The 18807-nt window shown below is 36.9% G+C and overlaps 1 protein-coding gene across 4 annotated transcripts; it reads right to left on the bottom strand.

Moving 5' to 3' along the window:
* Positions 1-1449: 1449 nt before the first annotated feature.
* On the bottom strand, positions 1450-18450 carry dvl1b (dishevelled segment polarity protein 1b). Of its 4 annotated transcripts, none has more exons than XM_046875365.1 (6): positions 18035-18450; positions 5471-5610; positions 4077-4153; positions 3907-3977; positions 3412-3546; positions 1450-3306 (listed from the first exon to the last, which is right to left on the bottom strand). In XM_046875365.1, exons 2-6 carry the CDS (start codon positions 5579-5581, stop codon positions 3104-3106), a joined length of 597 nt encoding a protein of 198 aa, XP_046731321.1. In that variant the 5' UTR covers positions 5582-5610; positions 18035-18450; the 3' UTR covers positions 1450-3103. The 4 variants fall into 4 exon arrangements, with proteins under 4 accessions (XP_046731321.1, XP_046731320.1, XP_046731317.1 ...); XM_046875364.1 differs by lacking the exon at positions 18035-18450 and adding an exon at positions 9058-9137; XM_046875361.1 differs by lacking the exon at positions 18035-18450 and adding an exon at positions 5704-6022.
* Between the last annotated feature and the right edge of the window lie 357 nt (positions 18451-18807).

Raw genomic sequence — 18807 nt, 5'->3', positions numbered from 1 at the left:
CACGTATGCCACATTAAATATTCAAAGAGGTTTCCCTTAGCATGCTGAAAGGACTCACGACTAGCCATGTGCTCAGGAGGGAAAACAGTTATTTTTGACAGTGCACCTGTGGGCCCACTGTTAACAGCTCATTTGTAAATAAATCTGTCCAGGCTGTAGGGAGGGGGCAGGCCTGTGGCTTCACAAGGGGATTTGTGACTTTGCCTTGAATAGGAGGCATGGCTGTAAGAAAAACGAAGTGTAGCTGAGGGCACATGGTTTTGGTTGGCGTGGCATGGCTTTGTGTGGAGAATCTGTACGCACTCAGATGTGGCATCACCACATCTACATCCACCTCCAGTCCCTTTTTCGGATTTGCTGCCACTGATTTGCACACTTTTTCCTGAAGGTGTTGGCTTCCTTTTTCTTCTAGCTCTGTTGCTTGAACTACTGCTGTGGCTGCCTGAAAGAGATGGTAAAACTCAGTCAGATTTTTTTATTAGGGTTGCCTATCTGGATGATTTTGTAAAACAGACTGATCAAATACATGTCAAGTTCAAGCAATGTGAATATGGAATATGGACTGTTTTTCACTGTTTTCAGCTTGTCAAAAACGTTGCAAAGGGCCTATATTTCCATAAAATAGTAGTCCATACTATTAGCAGTAAACTTATTGACACAATATAGAGCTGTTGGGCTGAAAACCAGGATCAAAATATGTCTGACATCCATGATGCTGAATTGTGACAGTCTACATGAATGATATAGTGCCTAGTGTGGAAGTGGTAGATCAGTAGTTAAGATGATGGACTTCTGATTGGAACACTGATTTCAAATCTCTGCACCACCAAGCTGCCACTGTTAGGCCTTGAACAAGGTTTTTAACCCTTAACTGCTCAGATCTATTAAAAAAAAGATAAGTAATTCGCTCTGTATGAGGGCATCTGCCAAAATGCCATAATATAAATGCAATGAGCACTACACCAATTGTAAACTTTTGTACTTCCTTTCTTATATAACTTAATAATCATCGTTTTCTCTCATCTATTCTACAATAGATTAATATTACCAAAAAAGTTGGTATGTTGTGTTAAATGTAAATAAAAAAGAATCCAATGATTTGCAAATCTCATACACCCATATTGAATTCTTAAAAGAATTAAAAGTTACCATGTTATGGAGACAATAAGGCCATTTTGAATTTGATGGCCACAACACATCTATAAAAAGCTGGGATGGTGGTTATGTTCCACGAGAAACGAAAAACCGCGATAAACTGACGCCACCCCAAAAATGCTATTTTATGTATACAGTAGTACTGTATTAATATTTTACTTCATTTTATAATTAATAGTTATATTTTAATTAGTTTAATTATTTTAACATAAAACTCAATAAAAACAATTCCCTATTTGTGGTCTATCATGCTATCCGCGAGAGACCGGGAAAATCCGTGAAACAAATTAGTTATTGTAATGAACCAAAAAAAAAATTATAATTGTAAGGACTCAATATCTTATTGTCTAAAATACATAATATCAAAAGATTTAAAGAAGTTAGAGAAATCTAAATGTCTAAAAGACGAGAAAAAAATTTGTACTGGATACTTGTGGTCTGCGGGACCTCAGGTGGCACTGCATTAATAACAGGCATGATTCTGTAAAGGAAACCACTGCATGGACTCAGAAACACCTCCAGAAATTACTGTCAGTTAACACAGTTTGCCATGTCATCCACAGATGCAGGTTAAAGGTATAGACAACGTATGCTTCTATTCAGAAAATGTCTTTTTCGGGGGAGGTCTTGAACGTTTCATCAAGACAATGCTAAACCGCATACTGCATCCACAACAGCATGGCTTCATAGTCGAAGAGTTTGAGTCTTTCACCAGCTGAAAACATTAGACACATCAAGAAATAAAAAATATGACAAAGAAGACCAAGTACTGTTGAGCAGGTAGAATCCTTTATCAGACAAAAATGGGACAACATTCTTTTCCCAAAACCCCAGAAACCTGTCTCCTCAGTTTTCAGACCTATATGGTAAACATGCCCCTGTCCCAAGTTTACTGTAATGTGTTGTAGCCATCAAAAAAAAAAAAAAATTACCTCCTGTTTTTCTTAAAACGGTACATTTCCTCAGTTTAAACATTTGATGTTTTCTATGTTCTATTTTTGATAAAATATGGGTTTATGATATTTGCATATCATTGCATTCTATTTGTCTTTACATATTACACTGGTTCAACCTTTTGGGAATTAGGGTTGTAGTCATTTATTTAGTTTGTGATTATACACAGAATGTGAGTGCTTGGACATTCTACAGAGGTGACAGCAGGCAGTTGTTTTTAAAATGCTAAAATGTTCCTAACAGAATATACTGTACTCTATTAATGAGTGACTATATTCATATTTAAACATGTTTAAATGCTCCAGATTGTCTGAGAGGGAGAGAGACTAATGGTGATAACTCATTTCCCAAATGTAAACATATAATTATGTAAAATTTGGCAGTGATGTATTTTCTAAGTATATTAAGTTATAAATATATAAATGTAAGTTATAAGAGTTTAAAATGCTAGACCTACATTTGATTAGGATTAGAAAAAAATATTTAATTTGTTAAGAGCCATTACACAAATAATACTGTGGAACATAAATTATATGAATACATAGCTTTGAGTGCAATTACAGTTCAGAAATAAATAATCATCTGTACCTTATCAGGAGCTTAAGAACAATGGTCACTGGCCCTCCTCTATAATACAAATAAATTCCACTTAGAGTTAATTAGATAAATTTGAACTGCACTAGTGCTGCTGTGGGAAAAGAGATATTATTGGGGAAAGCCAGGAAGCCCTAAATAATATGGAGGGTATGCGAATGGCTGATCTACCATTGAACATGGGTTTGAGGACAAAAGAAAAGGTGCCATAGAGTCCTGCTCTGAACCAGCACCACTACCCCAACTATTATTTACTAAGGCCATGTCTAAAAGGTTATTAAGAATTAATGAATTAGAACAGAATTCTTGTGACGCCATTAACTCTTTTAACCCATTTGTGCTATTCATTTTGTTAAAGTCTATTTCTTTCAATTGCTCAAAGGTATATTCGCTGTATCTGCTATTTTAAAAAGTGTACTGTGATGTGTGTATCACTTTGGCAAAAGTCTCCAAATGTGTAGTAACACTGATCAGAAAAAGTGATCTTGCTGATGAAGTGTCTTAGGTAGCCCTGTTTCAGCAGGCTGCTGGCGTATTTCCTGGCATCATGTCTATCTTTGAAGCCTTCTACTCGTGAGTACAACCAATCTACAACATCAGCACCTAGAAGAGGAGATTCAGGCACATAATTAAAGTCACACAAATGAAGATAATTATGCATGTCTCTAAAATTTGACTTTAAATGCAGTATGTACATTTAAGAATTACCTATAACACCATTTGCAATGGTAATTTTTAGCCAAATTCTGTCCTTGATTTCTAGACCTGAGTCCGGATGCTGCATCATCTTCACAAGAGTGGCCATTTCTGTTTTCCCCGCCAATAGTGAGAGATCATCAAACACTGAAAAGCCCACAGACAGTCATTTATAAATAGAAGTTTAAACAAGCAGTGATAAGGAAGCAGAAAAAAGACATACTATACTGAGGGTATGTTCCTCTAAGAGCAAAAAATTGACATGACCAGGTTACAAGATCAATTGGTTATACAGGCTTGGCTGAGAATGACGGGGCAAAAGCAGGCCACATTTCAATCAGACAATTAAGTATTTAGTCTGAAGTTCATGTGGAGCCAACCATACCAATTACACCTTGCAGTTACTTTAGCATATTGTATATCAATCACTGTGCAAAATCCATTCTCAGGCAATTAAGTACAACATGCATAAATAAGTAAACCGGTTGTTTGTTTACACATGCTGACCTCTAGGTATGGTGAAGTAGCTGCGAGGGGAAAGGTCCCAGTTTTTGGCTACAGTGAGACTGATAAAGCTGCTGGAGAAAGGCATCAATCTGTCATTTTACACATAGACATGCTTCCAGCTGTGGATAAATGCATACATCTGTATTTTAAAGCCAGTTCTCAGTAATTACCCAGTCTTGGAGACAATCTCTTCATGAAGTCTTACTGCACCATCATTGCTCATATTCTCAAAGTTTACATCATTCACCTGCAAGTCAGACCAATAGTCATAGTCAGCCAAAAATGACAGAACAGGCAATACAGACTCAGTGTTTGTAATATATTTTCATCCTTGATCACATCTAAAAGTATCCTAAAGATGAGTGTGATCTGCTATACTGCTGTCTTTTAAATCTGGTCAATACCTTTGTGCAAAATTCACTTTTATTTGAGAAATAAATGCTCTGTAAATAGTCAATGTATCATTGTTATTACTGACATTCAGATTACATGACTATGCATGCTGTCAAGTGTTATATCCCTTTTAAAAATAAAAGAAAGCTATTCTGTTCACTTTAACACAATGTCATGGTCAGCTGCGATGAGTTGGGTATAGTAGTCAGCTCCAGAATCAGTGTTACATTTGCTACATTTTTCTTTTTAGAAAATTATATCTTATCTCTGCTTTACTTAAGCCTAATCTCATACTATAACCAAGATTTATTTTTGCATCTTTCCAACATCTTCCAAAAAAACAATAGAATAATGCAGCATATTTCATTCTGTATTTTACTTTTATATATTTACCTGAATTTACCTCAACATTTAAGTGGTTACACATGACTTTTTAGTTTACTGGAAGATTTGCCAAAATAAACCATTTTCATTTATCTAACAACAAAAGTGACTTAAGTTCACTTTATTCTACTGGAACCATACGATACAAAAATATAACAATGTCAACATTTTTGTCATACCAGTGATACCAAGCAGCATGTCTATACAAAATAGACTACTTTTAATAATGAAAATTGAAGCAGACTCATGGATGTTGTGGGGTTGCTTTTTCTGTGTAAACTGACAAGAAGAATCCATAACCCAGAGTCCTGTATGATCTGGAAATATAGGATTCTATACTAAGGGCACTCTGTGTTGTACTACATCAAGCAATGTAGCAAGTTTTACAAAGAAATAATTGCAGGGAATGGAATGTGGTTTGATTTAGAAAAAAAATATGTTTTGTTTCACTTTCTACTAACAAAAAATATATTTTAATGAAACACTAAATTTCTCACATTTTTCCACGTGTGATTACAGATAAATGCATTTTACTTTATAAACGATATTCCTTTTTAAACCAATAAAAAATTACAAATCTATGTAAGCCATTTTAATGTAAGTAAATTTTTAAATCATTAAAAAATGTTACCCATAATGGCTTTTGAGGCTATTATGGCTTGCTCCTATGTAAAAGTAATTAACCATGTTGATGACTATGTAAAAAGTATAACACGTACAAACCAAAAGCATTAATTTGATTTGATTTCTAAAAACAATAAACAACAAAATAACAAAAATATGTTACCTGTAGTAGAATATCTCCTTGTTCTATTTTTCCATCTGCAGCCACTGCTCCTCCTTTCATGATGGAGACGATATAGATGCCCCCATCAAAACAGTCATTACGCTGTCCCATTATACTGATGCTCAGAAAGTTATAGTTCTCTATATACAAAAAAATAATAATAATTAAAGCTTAAAATGGCATGTGGAGTTTCATATATAGTGGGGCTTTCCATTTCTATGTATTATTCTTACCCATATTAAGTTTAACAGTGACAATGTTGAGGCTTATAACTGAATCTGTGATGCTGCTAAATGTGGAGTACTGCCAAAAGAAAAATATGTTCTGAAGATGATTATCAGACAATTAGAGATTTCCTGATATTTACTTCTAGATGTGTAAAACAAATTAGAACATAGCACATTTTTCCAGGGATCAAAATATTGAATCATGATTGTCAGGTATTTCTGGTTGTCCAGGTGTGCTCTTAGTGCATTCTCATGCTGAGCCCTGGATTTCCCCTGTGAATACAGCATTTTTATCGCAAAAAAAGTGGGTTGCTTCCTGTATGCAATTATTGTAAATAAGTGATATTAAGTCCTAATGATTATTATTAACAGTTATTAAATATTATATGTTTAAAACATTATATATGAATACTGGAAACATTTAAACTATACAATAAACAAAAAAGTGTTAAACTACACAGAGTATGTTTTATATTTTACAGTGTCCAAAGTACCTACATTTACCTATGATGACAGTTTAGCAAATTAATTGCATTCTCTCAAACAGACTCAAGAGGTACCTTTAAGTTTAATTTGTAACATCAATTGCCTTTGTAATGTGCTTTAGACCAATAGCTGTTTTGTGCATAGAAGAGAGTGAGTATAGAGTCAATAGCCTTATCAGTGCTACAACAACCCAAGGAATGACATTAGATCAGTGGTCAGAAGAGTCCAAATTTGAGATTTTGGTTTTAACCACTGTTCCCATAAAAGGAGGAAATGTGATGGTTTGAAGAAGTTTTGGTGACATTGTTGGTGATTTTTTTTAAATTGAGCAAGTATTTAAAGCATTTAAACCAGCATGGCTACCACAGCATTTTGCAGCAACATGCCATCCCAACTTATAGCATTGAGTGCATCATTTGTTTTCCAACAGGACAATGACCCACACAACTCTAGGACATGTAAGAGCGATTTGTTCAAGGAGGAGAGTGATGGAATGCTGTATCAGATTTGATTTGAATTCTATGTTTAATTTCTAGCAGCCACAGCCCATGTAATCCAATTCTGTCTGTTAACCCATACAGTATCAAGTGGTATCACTCATTTCTTAGAAGTAGGACTCAACTAGCATGGTGCTCCTAAATGTTGTGTGTTGGTGTTAGTGGTGTTTATCACTGTTATTGTTACTGTACAATAATGTTTTAACACTATAGTACAGAACTCTGAACATTTTAAATTTGCAAGAATTTTCCTGTATATCTTGGACTCATTGTGTTAACAGAAACAAATGTGTGAGTCTCTCTTAATACTAACAGATACCATATTTTTTGGACTATAAGCCGCTACTTTTTTCCCACGTTTTGAACCCCGTGGCTTATAACAGGTTGAGTCTGGGTCATGGGATAGCTCGCTAACTCCGGTTGCAACAGAAATCATATAAGCACAGACAGGTTTCCAAAACTCGTGCTTTTTTATTTTTCTTGGCAACAGCGTTAAGGGTTAGTCAAAGAAATGTAGAAATGATCATCAAAATAAAAAAAAAAAAGGACATAATCCTCGTCTTGCACACACGCAGTAATACCAGAAAAATTCAGTGCCAGGCTATTCCCAAAATACCGCTATGCTCCTAAAGAAAGCGCAACATATTTCACCCGTTACACCGTGTGTAACGTGTCTTTCATTAAAGCCTGTGTAAAGTTAATTAGTTTCAGTGTAGACAGGTGCGGCTTATTTATGTTTAAAATAACATTTTTTGTAAAATTCAGCCGGTGCGGCTTATATATATGGTCTCCCTTTATAGTCCAGAAATTATGGTACATAATGTGGTTGGATGTGCTTAGAATGGCTAACCTCACCACACATGCTACCAGTGCATGACTGAGGATGCAGTTTGCAGCATATGGACATCCTGGGTATATTGTCACAGACAAAAGAATATAATTTACGGCTGAAGAGATCTTTTAGGCAGGAAAATTTAACTCTTTGTTCTATAATCGCTCCAGGTCATCCCACTACCATGGCCAGAAAGGAATGTGCAAACATTTAAAAGTACATTTTTGCTTGCAAAACAATAGAGTTATTAAATTTATCACTGTATCTAAAATGACACTATTCCATACTTCGTTCAGATGTCCCTGCCACTGGAAGCAGTACCCACAATTCTATTTTGACCAATGTGTTGTTCTCTGTGAAGGATGCAGTGAAGGATGCAGTGTACCCACACAAAACCACAAAAGAAGAAAACAATAAGATTTAGGGAGTTAGGCAAACAGGGCCAGTGCCTTTCAAGGTTTAGAATGAGACTATTCAGGTGGCACAGTAATCATTTAAGATTCTCGGTTATCGAGGATGCACTTGTTAGAAATACTCACAATTTGGTGGTATCCTCAAAACTAATTCCCATAATTCGGAAAAATAAGAACATCTGATCTGATTAACCAGATATTGTGACATTCATTTCATCCAGCCAGTACAATCCAAGCAAAATATTAAAATATACAGCCTATATTACTATATGATGCTGCAAAGTAAAAAAAAACCCCAAAAAATCCAAGAAATAAAAAAAATAATGTCATGTATATTTGTGAATAAAGGAACAACTCTACAGTGTATTATCTGGTTTAATATAAACAATGTACAATATGCCTATATCTAGCTGAAATAAAATTTGATTAAAAATGGCTCTATCTCAGTCTAACTGAAGTAAAATAGGCAAATGATTCTGTCTTAGCATTGGTTAAGTACAGTTATCAACAGATTATTAGACAAAGACACTCATGCTGCCGAGAGTAAGAGCTATCTGTTAGGCGAGTGACTGAGGCGAAAGCCGAAGCACCAAAAAACCAGGAAGCTTTAATAGAGTACTGCAGCAAAAACACATAGACACCAATGAAAACAATAACGGACGCTGAAGTGGGGTGAGAGAGGTGGTTATATGGGCACGGTAAACGAGAGGCAGGTGTTCGGAATCAGTAGGATGGTGATGAGCTCCGAGCAGGCGGGGCACGCGCAGGAGAAGAAGCAGGGTGTACCCTGACACTATCTAATTATCTGTTGGTAAGATTTTCTCTTCCACATTACTAGGATTCATTTTATAAGCTGTGACAATATAACCTCAAGCACCTCTAATACAAAAAACTTAAAATTACAGAGTAAAATATCCCTTTGCTGCACATTTCAATAAATAAATACAATCATGACAAATATGCTTAAAGGTTATCAAAGGAATACTTTATGTTTCTTAATAAGACATTAATATATTTCACATCCTAAGAACAGGTATTTATTAAAATTTTCTTATACCAATTACTCATATAACAACAACTTAAACAAGCATATCAAGGGAACATCACATTAAAACCAATGCAAGTATTTTACCTCAGGTGTGTAGCATAGCCTCACTTTCCTCCAGTTGTTTAGGAATCTATCAGACACGCGGTATTGTGCTTGCTTGCCAGTTGCACTATGTGCATTATCTGTGCACCCTCCGCACTGGACTTGACAGTGGTCACGCCTACATTCACCAATGCTTGCTTAGTAGATAATTAGAACAGACATATTTCGATCCCTGTATTTGATCACCTTATTTGATTGGCTATGTGAATGATAATAATTTTTTAGCAGCAATTATCCAAGTTTCTTCACAATGTCAGAGAGCGAAATTAAATACTGTTTTTGACTCAACACAATCTATAGGCAATTGCTTACTTAAACTACTGTATATCAAACTGGCATAGTCACAAGATATTCTAAGAGCTTTCTTAATAATTTCTTCAATAATGTTAGAGTCACTTAAGCAACTTATTAAGAAAAGGTTTTTTTAGACACTAAATCTGGTAACAGGTCAATTAATATAAGAATACATATAATATATTTAATATAATATAAAATTGGATTTACCAGCACAAAGCAAGCCTTTGCTGTTCTCATTATTTCTCTGCGCACTATGCCATCATATGGTTTTCGTTTCTCAAATCTAATTGAACCAAACTGATTAATGATCCCTGGGAACTAATGAAGCCCAAGGGTAAAACCTGCAGTACAGTCACAAAACCCACAGATGAATTGCATTAAGGAAATGGAGAGAAAGAGAGGGGGGAGGTGATTGTGGAGGACATGGTATTTCAGTTCAGTTAAATATTGCTGAAACACAGTGGCATGTGTTTACATGTATGGGTTTCTGATTAATCTTTGCCGGTTATTTAAGAAGACACTAGATGTAATATATAAGGTACTGAATAATAAGAACTATTAAAAATATTTCCCAGTTATATAAATGTACACTCCCTGGCCATGCAGGCCTATATGTACTTGAATACATTGTTCAATAAACCAATCCCCCAGTTGCATTTTTTAACAATGTGTGACATTGTAGAATGGCCCCTCCCTCCGTGTTGGGGCTGTATTGTTTAAAATGTGTTTATTTGGGTGTGTAATTGGTTGTAATATTTAATGCCCAGGAAATACGTGTAGGAAGGTCTGTTATTTTATCCGCCCTCCGGTTAACTTGTCTGGGGCCTGGGGTCTTTTTGGGTGCTTAATCATTGTAGTTAATTAATTAGCTTGGTTCCGATGCCATGGGCATCCTTTCTCAGCTTGAGTTTAAGGGTTCTCAGGCAGGAAGCTGAATTTTTATATCTGTGTTTTTGAAGCTTTACCATAGTGTACTCTGAGCTTATTTTAATGAATGGAGTAGCCCTACTTCCAGACATCTCCCTTCTTTATGTTTTCTGTGTATAGGTCAGGTGTTTCTCTTTATTCTTAATCAGCTGATTGCCAGTGGTAATAGCATATTTTTTGCTTCAGAATTGCTGTCCTGATCTAGACAGTCAACTTTGGGGCAAGCTGCTGTTTTTGCTTCATTTTTATATTGTTTTTGTCATTTTTTTATGTTTCTTCATGCTATTGGTTTTGGTCAATGCAGCTGTTCCTCGTACAAGATAGTCAATGGTGCCATCTTTGGATGTCATGGCTTTGATTATTAAACAGTTTCTGTCTAGTCGGTTTCGCTTAAACACGGAGGTTTCTTTGTCTTTTTTTTTCCTCTGTAAATTTTGGCTTCATTTCATCTTGCATCTTTTAAAAATGTAACATTCTGTGCCATTTTTGCATTTAAATCGCACTGCACAGATACTGAACATTTTGTTTTGGTTTAACTGTCTTGTTTTCACTCCTTAATTTTTATTACAGGACTACACTCTTTTTCTCGTCAGGCTTCGCGTTCTGAGGTGCGGCGAGGCACCTAGGAGGATAGAGAACTTTTTTTTTTTTTTTTTCTCTTTTTTTAAGCAGGTTCTTGAAAAAAATACAAAATATACATGGTTTATGTGAAACATAACACAACCTGTTTTTTCTTTATCTTTTGTTAAACATCCATTAAAATGAATAAAGATATGTAAATAACCAGAACATCCTACTTATCCCTACCCAACCCAAAGTATCCCACAAAAACTAAAATTAATAAAGAAAGGAACTCCTGTGGTCCTACAATAAAGGTAAAGTCTCAACAAAGGAAATCATCTGATTCCAGATTTTGTAAAATAAGTAAAATAAGAGTCTCTAGTGGAGTGTTTCATTTTTTCCAAATGTAGGGGATTTACAATGAAGCAGTATTCATCTTCTGGCCACCAGTGAGGCAAAAGCAATAATATCGGCATGCCGCTTATTATATAAACCATCAATAGGAGATACTTCAAAAATTGCAATTATTGGGCATGACTTCACAGAGACATTAAAAGCTTTTGACAATATGTCAAAGAAAGAAGACCAGAAAGATTTCAGTTTAGGACAGGTGTAAAATGTATGAGTATGATCTGCTGGGGACAACGAACATCTATTACAACGGTTATCTGTTAAAAAAAGTTTATTTTAATTTTGCTTTGGTAAAATGAATTCTATGAACTACTTTAAACTGTATAAGACTCAAACGAGCACAAATACAGATAGAGTTAATTTTAGCTAAAACATTATTCCACAGCTCCCTATCAAGTTCCATCCCTAACTCTCACTTCCAGACTCCTTTGTGTGCAAAAAGAGAAGAGGACTGTAAAGATCGAAGCAGATCACAGATAGAGGCAATACTGTTATGAGACTTTGAAATAAAAAATATATCTTCAATTAAAGTGTTCCTTGGCTGCTGGGGGAATGTAGCAAAACATGCTTTAGCAAAATTGTGTAGTTGAATGTAACCGAATAAATTAGATTTGGAGATACTGAATCTACTCAGCAAATCATTGAATGACACAAATGTGTGATCTAGAAACAAATCATGAAACAGAACTATGCCCTTCCCCCTGAGCTGAGCAAAAGTTCCAGAGTAGAAGGCACAAAAGATGATTGCCACAAATAGCCGCGTAAATAGACAGTGTTTTTAAACTAAAGTGATGCCGGAACTGTTTCCAGATCTTAAGTGAGGAAAGTACAATTGGATTAGTGGTGTACTTAGAGGGGCGTCGCAAATTAGGGTTGAAAATTAATCCAGAAAGAGAAGACGATGTGCAGGAGTTAGCTTCGATCGTACACCAAATTAATATCTGAGGAATTACACCATAAATATATTTTCTGGATATTAGCTACCCAGTAATAGAAAAGAAAATTTGGAAGGGCAAGACCCCATCCCGCTTAGTTATTTGAAAAATTGACCTCGTAATTTGTGGGGGTTTCCCAGCACAGACAAATGAGCATATAATGGTATCAAATTTCTTAAAAAAAAGATTTGGGGAGAAAAATGGTATCAGTCCGAAACAGAAAAAGCATACGTTGTAGGATATTCATTATAATTGATTCAATCCTGCATACTAATGATAATGGAAGATTATTCCAATGTTGAAGATCTACTTTAATACGGTCCACTAATTTTGTAAAATTTTCTTTATGCAATGACTAGAATGAATCTGATATATGCACCCCCAAACACCGAAAACCGGCAAAAGACATAAGAAGTGGGAGCATAACTGGGGGAATTTGTTTTGCCAATACATTTATGGGGAAACACTCACTTTTATACTGTCCACACACTTAAGAGGATCTGAAGCATAAAGCAATAGATCGTCTGCATATAGTGAGACGTGGTGTTCCCTTCCTCCTCTACGAATACCTGTAAATCCGAAGACGATTTTAAGGCTATAGAAAGAGGCTCAATAGCCAAAGCAAAAAGTAGAGGTAAGAGCAGACACCCTAGACGGGTGCTACGAGAAAGCGAGAAATAAGGGGATATTTCAGAGTTAGTTCACACAAGCCGAAGGAGCGGAATACAGTATAGAGAACTTTGTATGAGTGGGAACACTTGTGTGGGCACTTCTTCCTATGTTTGCTGTGCACACATGGGAGCACAATTTTCGTTTGGGTAGTGTGCCACCCCAAAGAAGAGTCTCGCCTTTGCGTTTGGTCATTATAGACCCATTCTCTGATATTTTTATAAACATGTATTTTCATGTATATCAAGTCATGACTAAGGTGTGTATGTGGCTACATTTGCTAGGGACAACTTGTCTGGACAATTAAAGCATTTTATTGTTGAGTCTTAGTATTTCTGTGTCAATGGAGACATGTCTGTATTGGTTTTGTTCATGTTGCAAATCTTTGGTCATTTGAACATCTCTGGCTTTGTCATTGTGACAACGAACTTGTGTGCTCACTTTAAGTGGTTACATGTGCCCTAATATCAGGGTGATGTCGTAGTACATCACATCTAACCTGCAAGTATATTAACACCCCCTATGCTATGCTACATTCTGGTGTAGTTGGTAATAATTTCTAGTGAACTAGTACATTAAATTACCAACCCCTAATGTAAATCATAAAATAAGGAAAAAATGGGTTTATAAACCCATAATATTCACATTAGTTATCAGAATAAGGGAAATGATGACTTAATATTAATGTCTTGCTACTGAGGCCAGATTAAAAATGAACAGTTCAGGCTGGTGGTGGGGTAATGGTGTGGTCTTCTCAATATCATCGCAAAATGGTAGCATGAGCATGAGCATAATGAGTATACCATAACAGATTCACCATATCTGACTTGAGAAGAGAACCTTTTGAGATGTGGTCAAATTAGAGACAGGTGTAAAAATGTCAACATGGATCAGAAAATATAAAAATAATGTTTCTAGTACATAGTGAAAACCATAACATAAAATACTGATTACAAACCATATCCTACTTGGAATTTGCATAATGTCCTGTAATTTGTTTGAACAAATTGTTAAATTCTACTATGTCCAACTCATTTCTCATTTATACAACTGGGCAGCTATGGGTTTAAGGGCCTTGCTCAGTGGTCCAGGAGTGGCAGCTTGGTGTGGCTGGGATTTGAAATTACAAACCCAAAGTCCACCTGATTCACTAAGCTATCACCTCTCCCTCATATTTTCATGACAAACACTCTCCAAAAAAATGTACCTACTTGATGTGATCAAGCCACAGATTTCCCAAAAACCTAAGCATTAAGAGCTTAAATATAGTAGAAGGTATGTATTACTCATGATAATTTTTTATATTTGCTATATAATAAACGCTCTAATTATATGATGCAGTATCTTGTATAAAAAGCTTTTGTTATGCAGAAGTATTCAAATATGAAGAATGTTTTGCTTTTCGTAAAAAAATGTTATAAAGGGCCTTGCAAAAGTATTTCGAACACTGGACAATCAAATTTTTGCTCCCATCCACTGAAATCTAAAAACAAATCTTTGTGTGTGTCAGTCGCACATGTCTCATTTATTATTAAAGGAACATACCTTGTAGCATAACATGTTTATTGTACACAAGCTGACATCTATTCTACACTGTGTTGATTTCTAGCATGAGACTTGCATTTAAATTATCCATGTCTATTCATCCCTCATCAGATAAAACTATCATTATTAGAGTTTCTATCAAAAAAACAAAACAATAAATGGTTGTTGGATAGAATTATGATGCTGCTCCAGAAATAAATCCTTTGCACCATTAGTTTGTGTGTGTGTATGTGTGTGTGTGTGTGTGTGTGTGTGTGTGTATCACGCTTATGTGGAAACGTAAACAAGGTGAGAATTCTACCTGCCATGAGCTGCAGCAAAAGCTTTGATGCACCTTCAATCTTACAGAGACAGTCACACAGACATGCTACAGACTATACTACTATGACCTTTAGAAAACCTCCATCTCTCATTACCCAGGTTGCACTGCAGAAAATGGGTCATACTATGTGATAAATGTTTCTCTCTGTTAAGGTCACTGTAATTTCCACTGGGTTCTGGTTAACCACAGAAATTCAGGCCCCATTTTACTGTATAACGGACTCCACCTGTACAGCTAGTAGAAGGCCAAATCTGCCATGCTTCTTAAGAAATGTGATGTACTATGTCATTCAATTTCCAGGTAAATGTAAAGGAGAGGTTAATCCTTAACTTTAATAAAGTGAATCCTTATAACCCAATATATAATAGTATAGTATATAATATATATACAGGGAGTGCAGAATTATTAGGCAAGTTGTATTTTTGAGGATTAATTTTATTTGAGGATTTAATTTGAACAACAACCATGTTCTCAATGAACACAAAAAACTCATTAATATCAAAGCTGAATATTTTGGGAAGTAGTTTTTAGTTTTAGCTATTTTAGGGGGATATCTGTGTGTGCAGGTGACTATTACTGTGCATAATTATTAGGCAACAACAAAAACAAATTCATACCCATTTCAATTATTTATTTTACCAGTGAAACCAATATAACATCTCAACATTCACAAATATACATTTCTGACATTCAAAACCAAACAAAACAAATCAGTGACCAATATAGCCACCTTTCTTTGCAAGGACACTCAAAAGCCTGCCATCCATGGATTCTGTCAGTGTTTTGATCTGTTCACCATCAACATTGCGTGCAGCAGCAACCACAGCCTCCCAGACACTGTTCAGAGAGGTGTACTGTTTTCCCTCCTTGTAAATCGCACATTTGATGATGGACCACAGGTTCTCAATGGGGTTCAGATCAGGTGAACAAGGAGGCCATATCATTAGATTTTCTTCTTTTATACCCTTTCTTGCCAGCCACGCTGTGGAGTACTTGGACGTGTGTGATGGAGCATTGTCCTGCATGAAAATCATGTTTTTCTTGAAGGATGCAGACTTCTTCCTGTACCACTGCTTGAAGAAGGTGTCTTCCAGAAACTGGCAGTAGGACTGGGAGTTCAGCTTGACTCCATCCTCAACCCGAAAAGGCCCCACAAGCTCATCTTTGATGATACCAGCCCAAACCAGTACTCCACCTCCACCTTGCTGGCGTCTGAGTCGGACTGGAGCTCTCTGCCCTTTACCAATCCAGCCACGGGCCCATCCATCTGGCCCATCAAGACTCACTCTCATTTCATCAGTCCATAAAACCTTAGAAAAATCAGTCTTGAGATATTTCTTGGCCCAGTCTTGACGCTTTCAGCTTGTGTGTCTTGTTCAGTGGTGGTCGACTTTCTGCCTTTCTTACCTTGGCCATGTCTCTGAGTATTGCACACCTTGTGCTTTTGGGCACCCAGTGATGTTGCAGCTCTGAAATATGGCCAAACTGGTGGCAAGTGGCATCTTGGCAGCTGCACGCTTGACTTTTCTCAGTTCACGGGCAGTTATTTTGCGCCTTGGTTTTTCCACACGCTTCTTGCGACCCTGTTGACTATTTTGAATGAAACGCTTGATTGTTCGATGATCACGCTTCAGAAGCTTGGCTATTTTAAGACTGCTGCATCCTCTGCAATATATCTCACTATTTTTGACTTTTCTGAGCCTGTCAAGTCCTTCTTTTGACCCATTTTGCCAAAGGAAAGGAAGTTGCCTAATAATTATGCACACCTGATATAGGGTTTTGATGTCATTAGACCACACCCCTTCTCATTACAGAGATGCACATCACCTAATATGCTTAATTGGTAGTAGGCTTTCCAGCCTATACAGCTTGGAGTAAGACAACATGCATAACGAGGATGATGTGGTCAAAATACTCATTTGCCTAATAATTCTGCACTCCCTGTATATATATATATATATATATATATATATATATATATATATATATATATATATAGTAAGAAAAAATGATGAGGACAACGAAGATCGTAATGAAGAAGTTTATAACAGCGTAGCAGTGACAAAATACATGAAGCACTTTGGGTTCAACGGCGTTAGGAAGAACCTCGAGCAAACTCTGCCCAGATAATTTATATTGTTCTTCCCTTTGAAGTATAGACCGGAGTTATCCTTTAAATGTAAATTAGATATAGGACATGTGTGAGGAAACAAAAGGCTGGAGGATACCACTCTCGGGGCAGAGGTCAGCAGGTGGTAATCACAAGTATTCACACCTTTGCCGGCACCGGCCCCCCAGCAGGTCAGGATGCATGGTCTCAGATACCTTTTGGTTAGAGATAGTCCTTGATGGCTTGCTGCCTCTCCCAGACTGATTCAATTAAGTCTATGATTAAGAGTGATACAACTGAAATTCTACATCAAACTACATAACTACTTTTTATCAATTTTAAGCCATTTTGAGGATGAGCTGAATTTGATATAGCGTGGGGTGGAATCTGGATTGAGGCAGTCTGTAATTCTTACAGTCCCCCCTTTGATGCTTTTGGCCCTGAAGCATCACATCCACTCCCTTTACACAGATTACACCTCCTGTTTTAGGCAGGTGCCCAGTGGCGGTGAAGCCCTGCCTTAGGTTGTCCTAAGAGAATCTTACCCATCATCGGAACATTCACCTCATGCACACCGGTTATCGCTTCATCTCATTCGGCATGCTTACCATGCAGGTTTCTCCTAAAATTTTTTGTTATATGTAAAATCTTATCCATCATTGGGTCATCAACTTAGGCACACCTGTTTTATCCAATTGAGCAAACGTATCAGACATATCTCTATAAAATATTTGGCTATATGTAAAATTTTATCTGGGTTTGGAACAGAGGCCTTCAGGAACCATCATAACCAATAGAGGCATCCTACATTGAATATTGAATCATACGCAGTCTGACATCTTAACATAAAACAAATACAATAGAACATAATACAATGTCAAATATAGGAAAATTACATACACAAACAGTAAAGTCTTAATAAACAAAAAAACAATCATAAATGATGGGAATGGCCCTGTCAGGAATCCACCTGCCACGCCCCCTTCAGTGGCTGTCATTGCCTCCGCGTGCTCCCAATCTCGCAGCGCAAATCATGCACAGCTGAAGCGCGTTACTCACTCACTCCCGGCTCCCATATAAACCGCTTACTCACCCACACTTACTGTCCGTTATTGTACGTTCAGGTGTGTTTATGTAGGTTTCATGTGGTATGTTTCGTCGCGTAAACGTAATCCTACATACCTGTTGTAACCGGACTCCTCACTCTCTCCACGGCTGCGCTTCCTTTCCGAAGCGCATCCCGGACTACCCCACTCCTCCCGGTACTGCTATCTGTGTTCTCGTGCTGTGGTTAACATTAATCCATTCCAGCCCAGCGCCGCGTTCTCCCAAGCGCTCTGGTGGATTGTATATTGTCTGCCTTTCTTTTCTGTTCGGGACTTAGTGGGCCGCGCTTCCGCAGCGCACCATCGGATATTCCCTGCGAACGCAGGTATTTCGTGTTGGCTCTGCCTTTTCTCTGTATTTGTAAATAAACCTCTGTTTGCTGCTACCTCGGCTTCCGCCTCCCTTCCACGCATAACAGGCCCATAGTGATCTCTGAAATCTGACATCTTAGCATGGAACACATACAATATAATATTTGGCCAATAATGAGCAATATACATACATACATACATACATACATACATGCAGTGATCTTGAAAGTAACATCGCAAATTAAACCGGAATAGGAAAAATACAATTCTGGGATATTTTTTATCAAACTAATTGCTCTTCTGGTTCGATTGATGTCTGTTGATATGGTCTCGTCTTCAACGAACCAGCAGGAAGTGCTGTTTGTAGCTCTGCGTATTCTTGCATTATTCTCGTCCCTGGAAAGGACAATGCTACCATCTATTCAGCCATCTTTGTTTGGTGGTTCTGAAAAACTCAGGGAAACAGAAATTGCCCCCCTCCCCTTTTCACACATAAAAGTTCTCAGTGTATCTGGAGTTTCCTCTGAAAACACTGGG

The sequence above is a fragment of the Silurus meridionalis genome, chromosome 19 (assembly GCF_014805685.1).
Source record: "Silurus meridionalis isolate SWU-2019-XX chromosome 19, ASM1480568v1, whole genome shotgun sequence".
NCBI classification, from domain to species: domain Eukaryota; kingdom Metazoa; phylum Chordata; class Actinopteri; order Siluriformes; family Siluridae; genus Silurus; species Silurus meridionalis.
Note: the sequence above shows the minus strand (reverse complement) of the source record. Positions and strands in the feature narration are given on the sequence as shown.

What these genes read in the sequence shown, in the direction of transcription:
- dvl1b (XM_046875361.1), bottom strand. An exon ending in AAGGAGATATTCTACTACAG is followed by an intron (nt 4,154 to 5,470) that starts GTAACATATTTT and finishes TCTGACTTGCAG; the next exon opens with GTGAATGATGTAAACTTTGA. An exon ending in GAGATTGTCTCCAAGACTGG is followed by an intron (nt 3,978 to 4,076) that starts GTAATTACTGAG and finishes GCCTTTCTCCAG; the next exon opens with CAGCTTTATCAGTCTCACTG.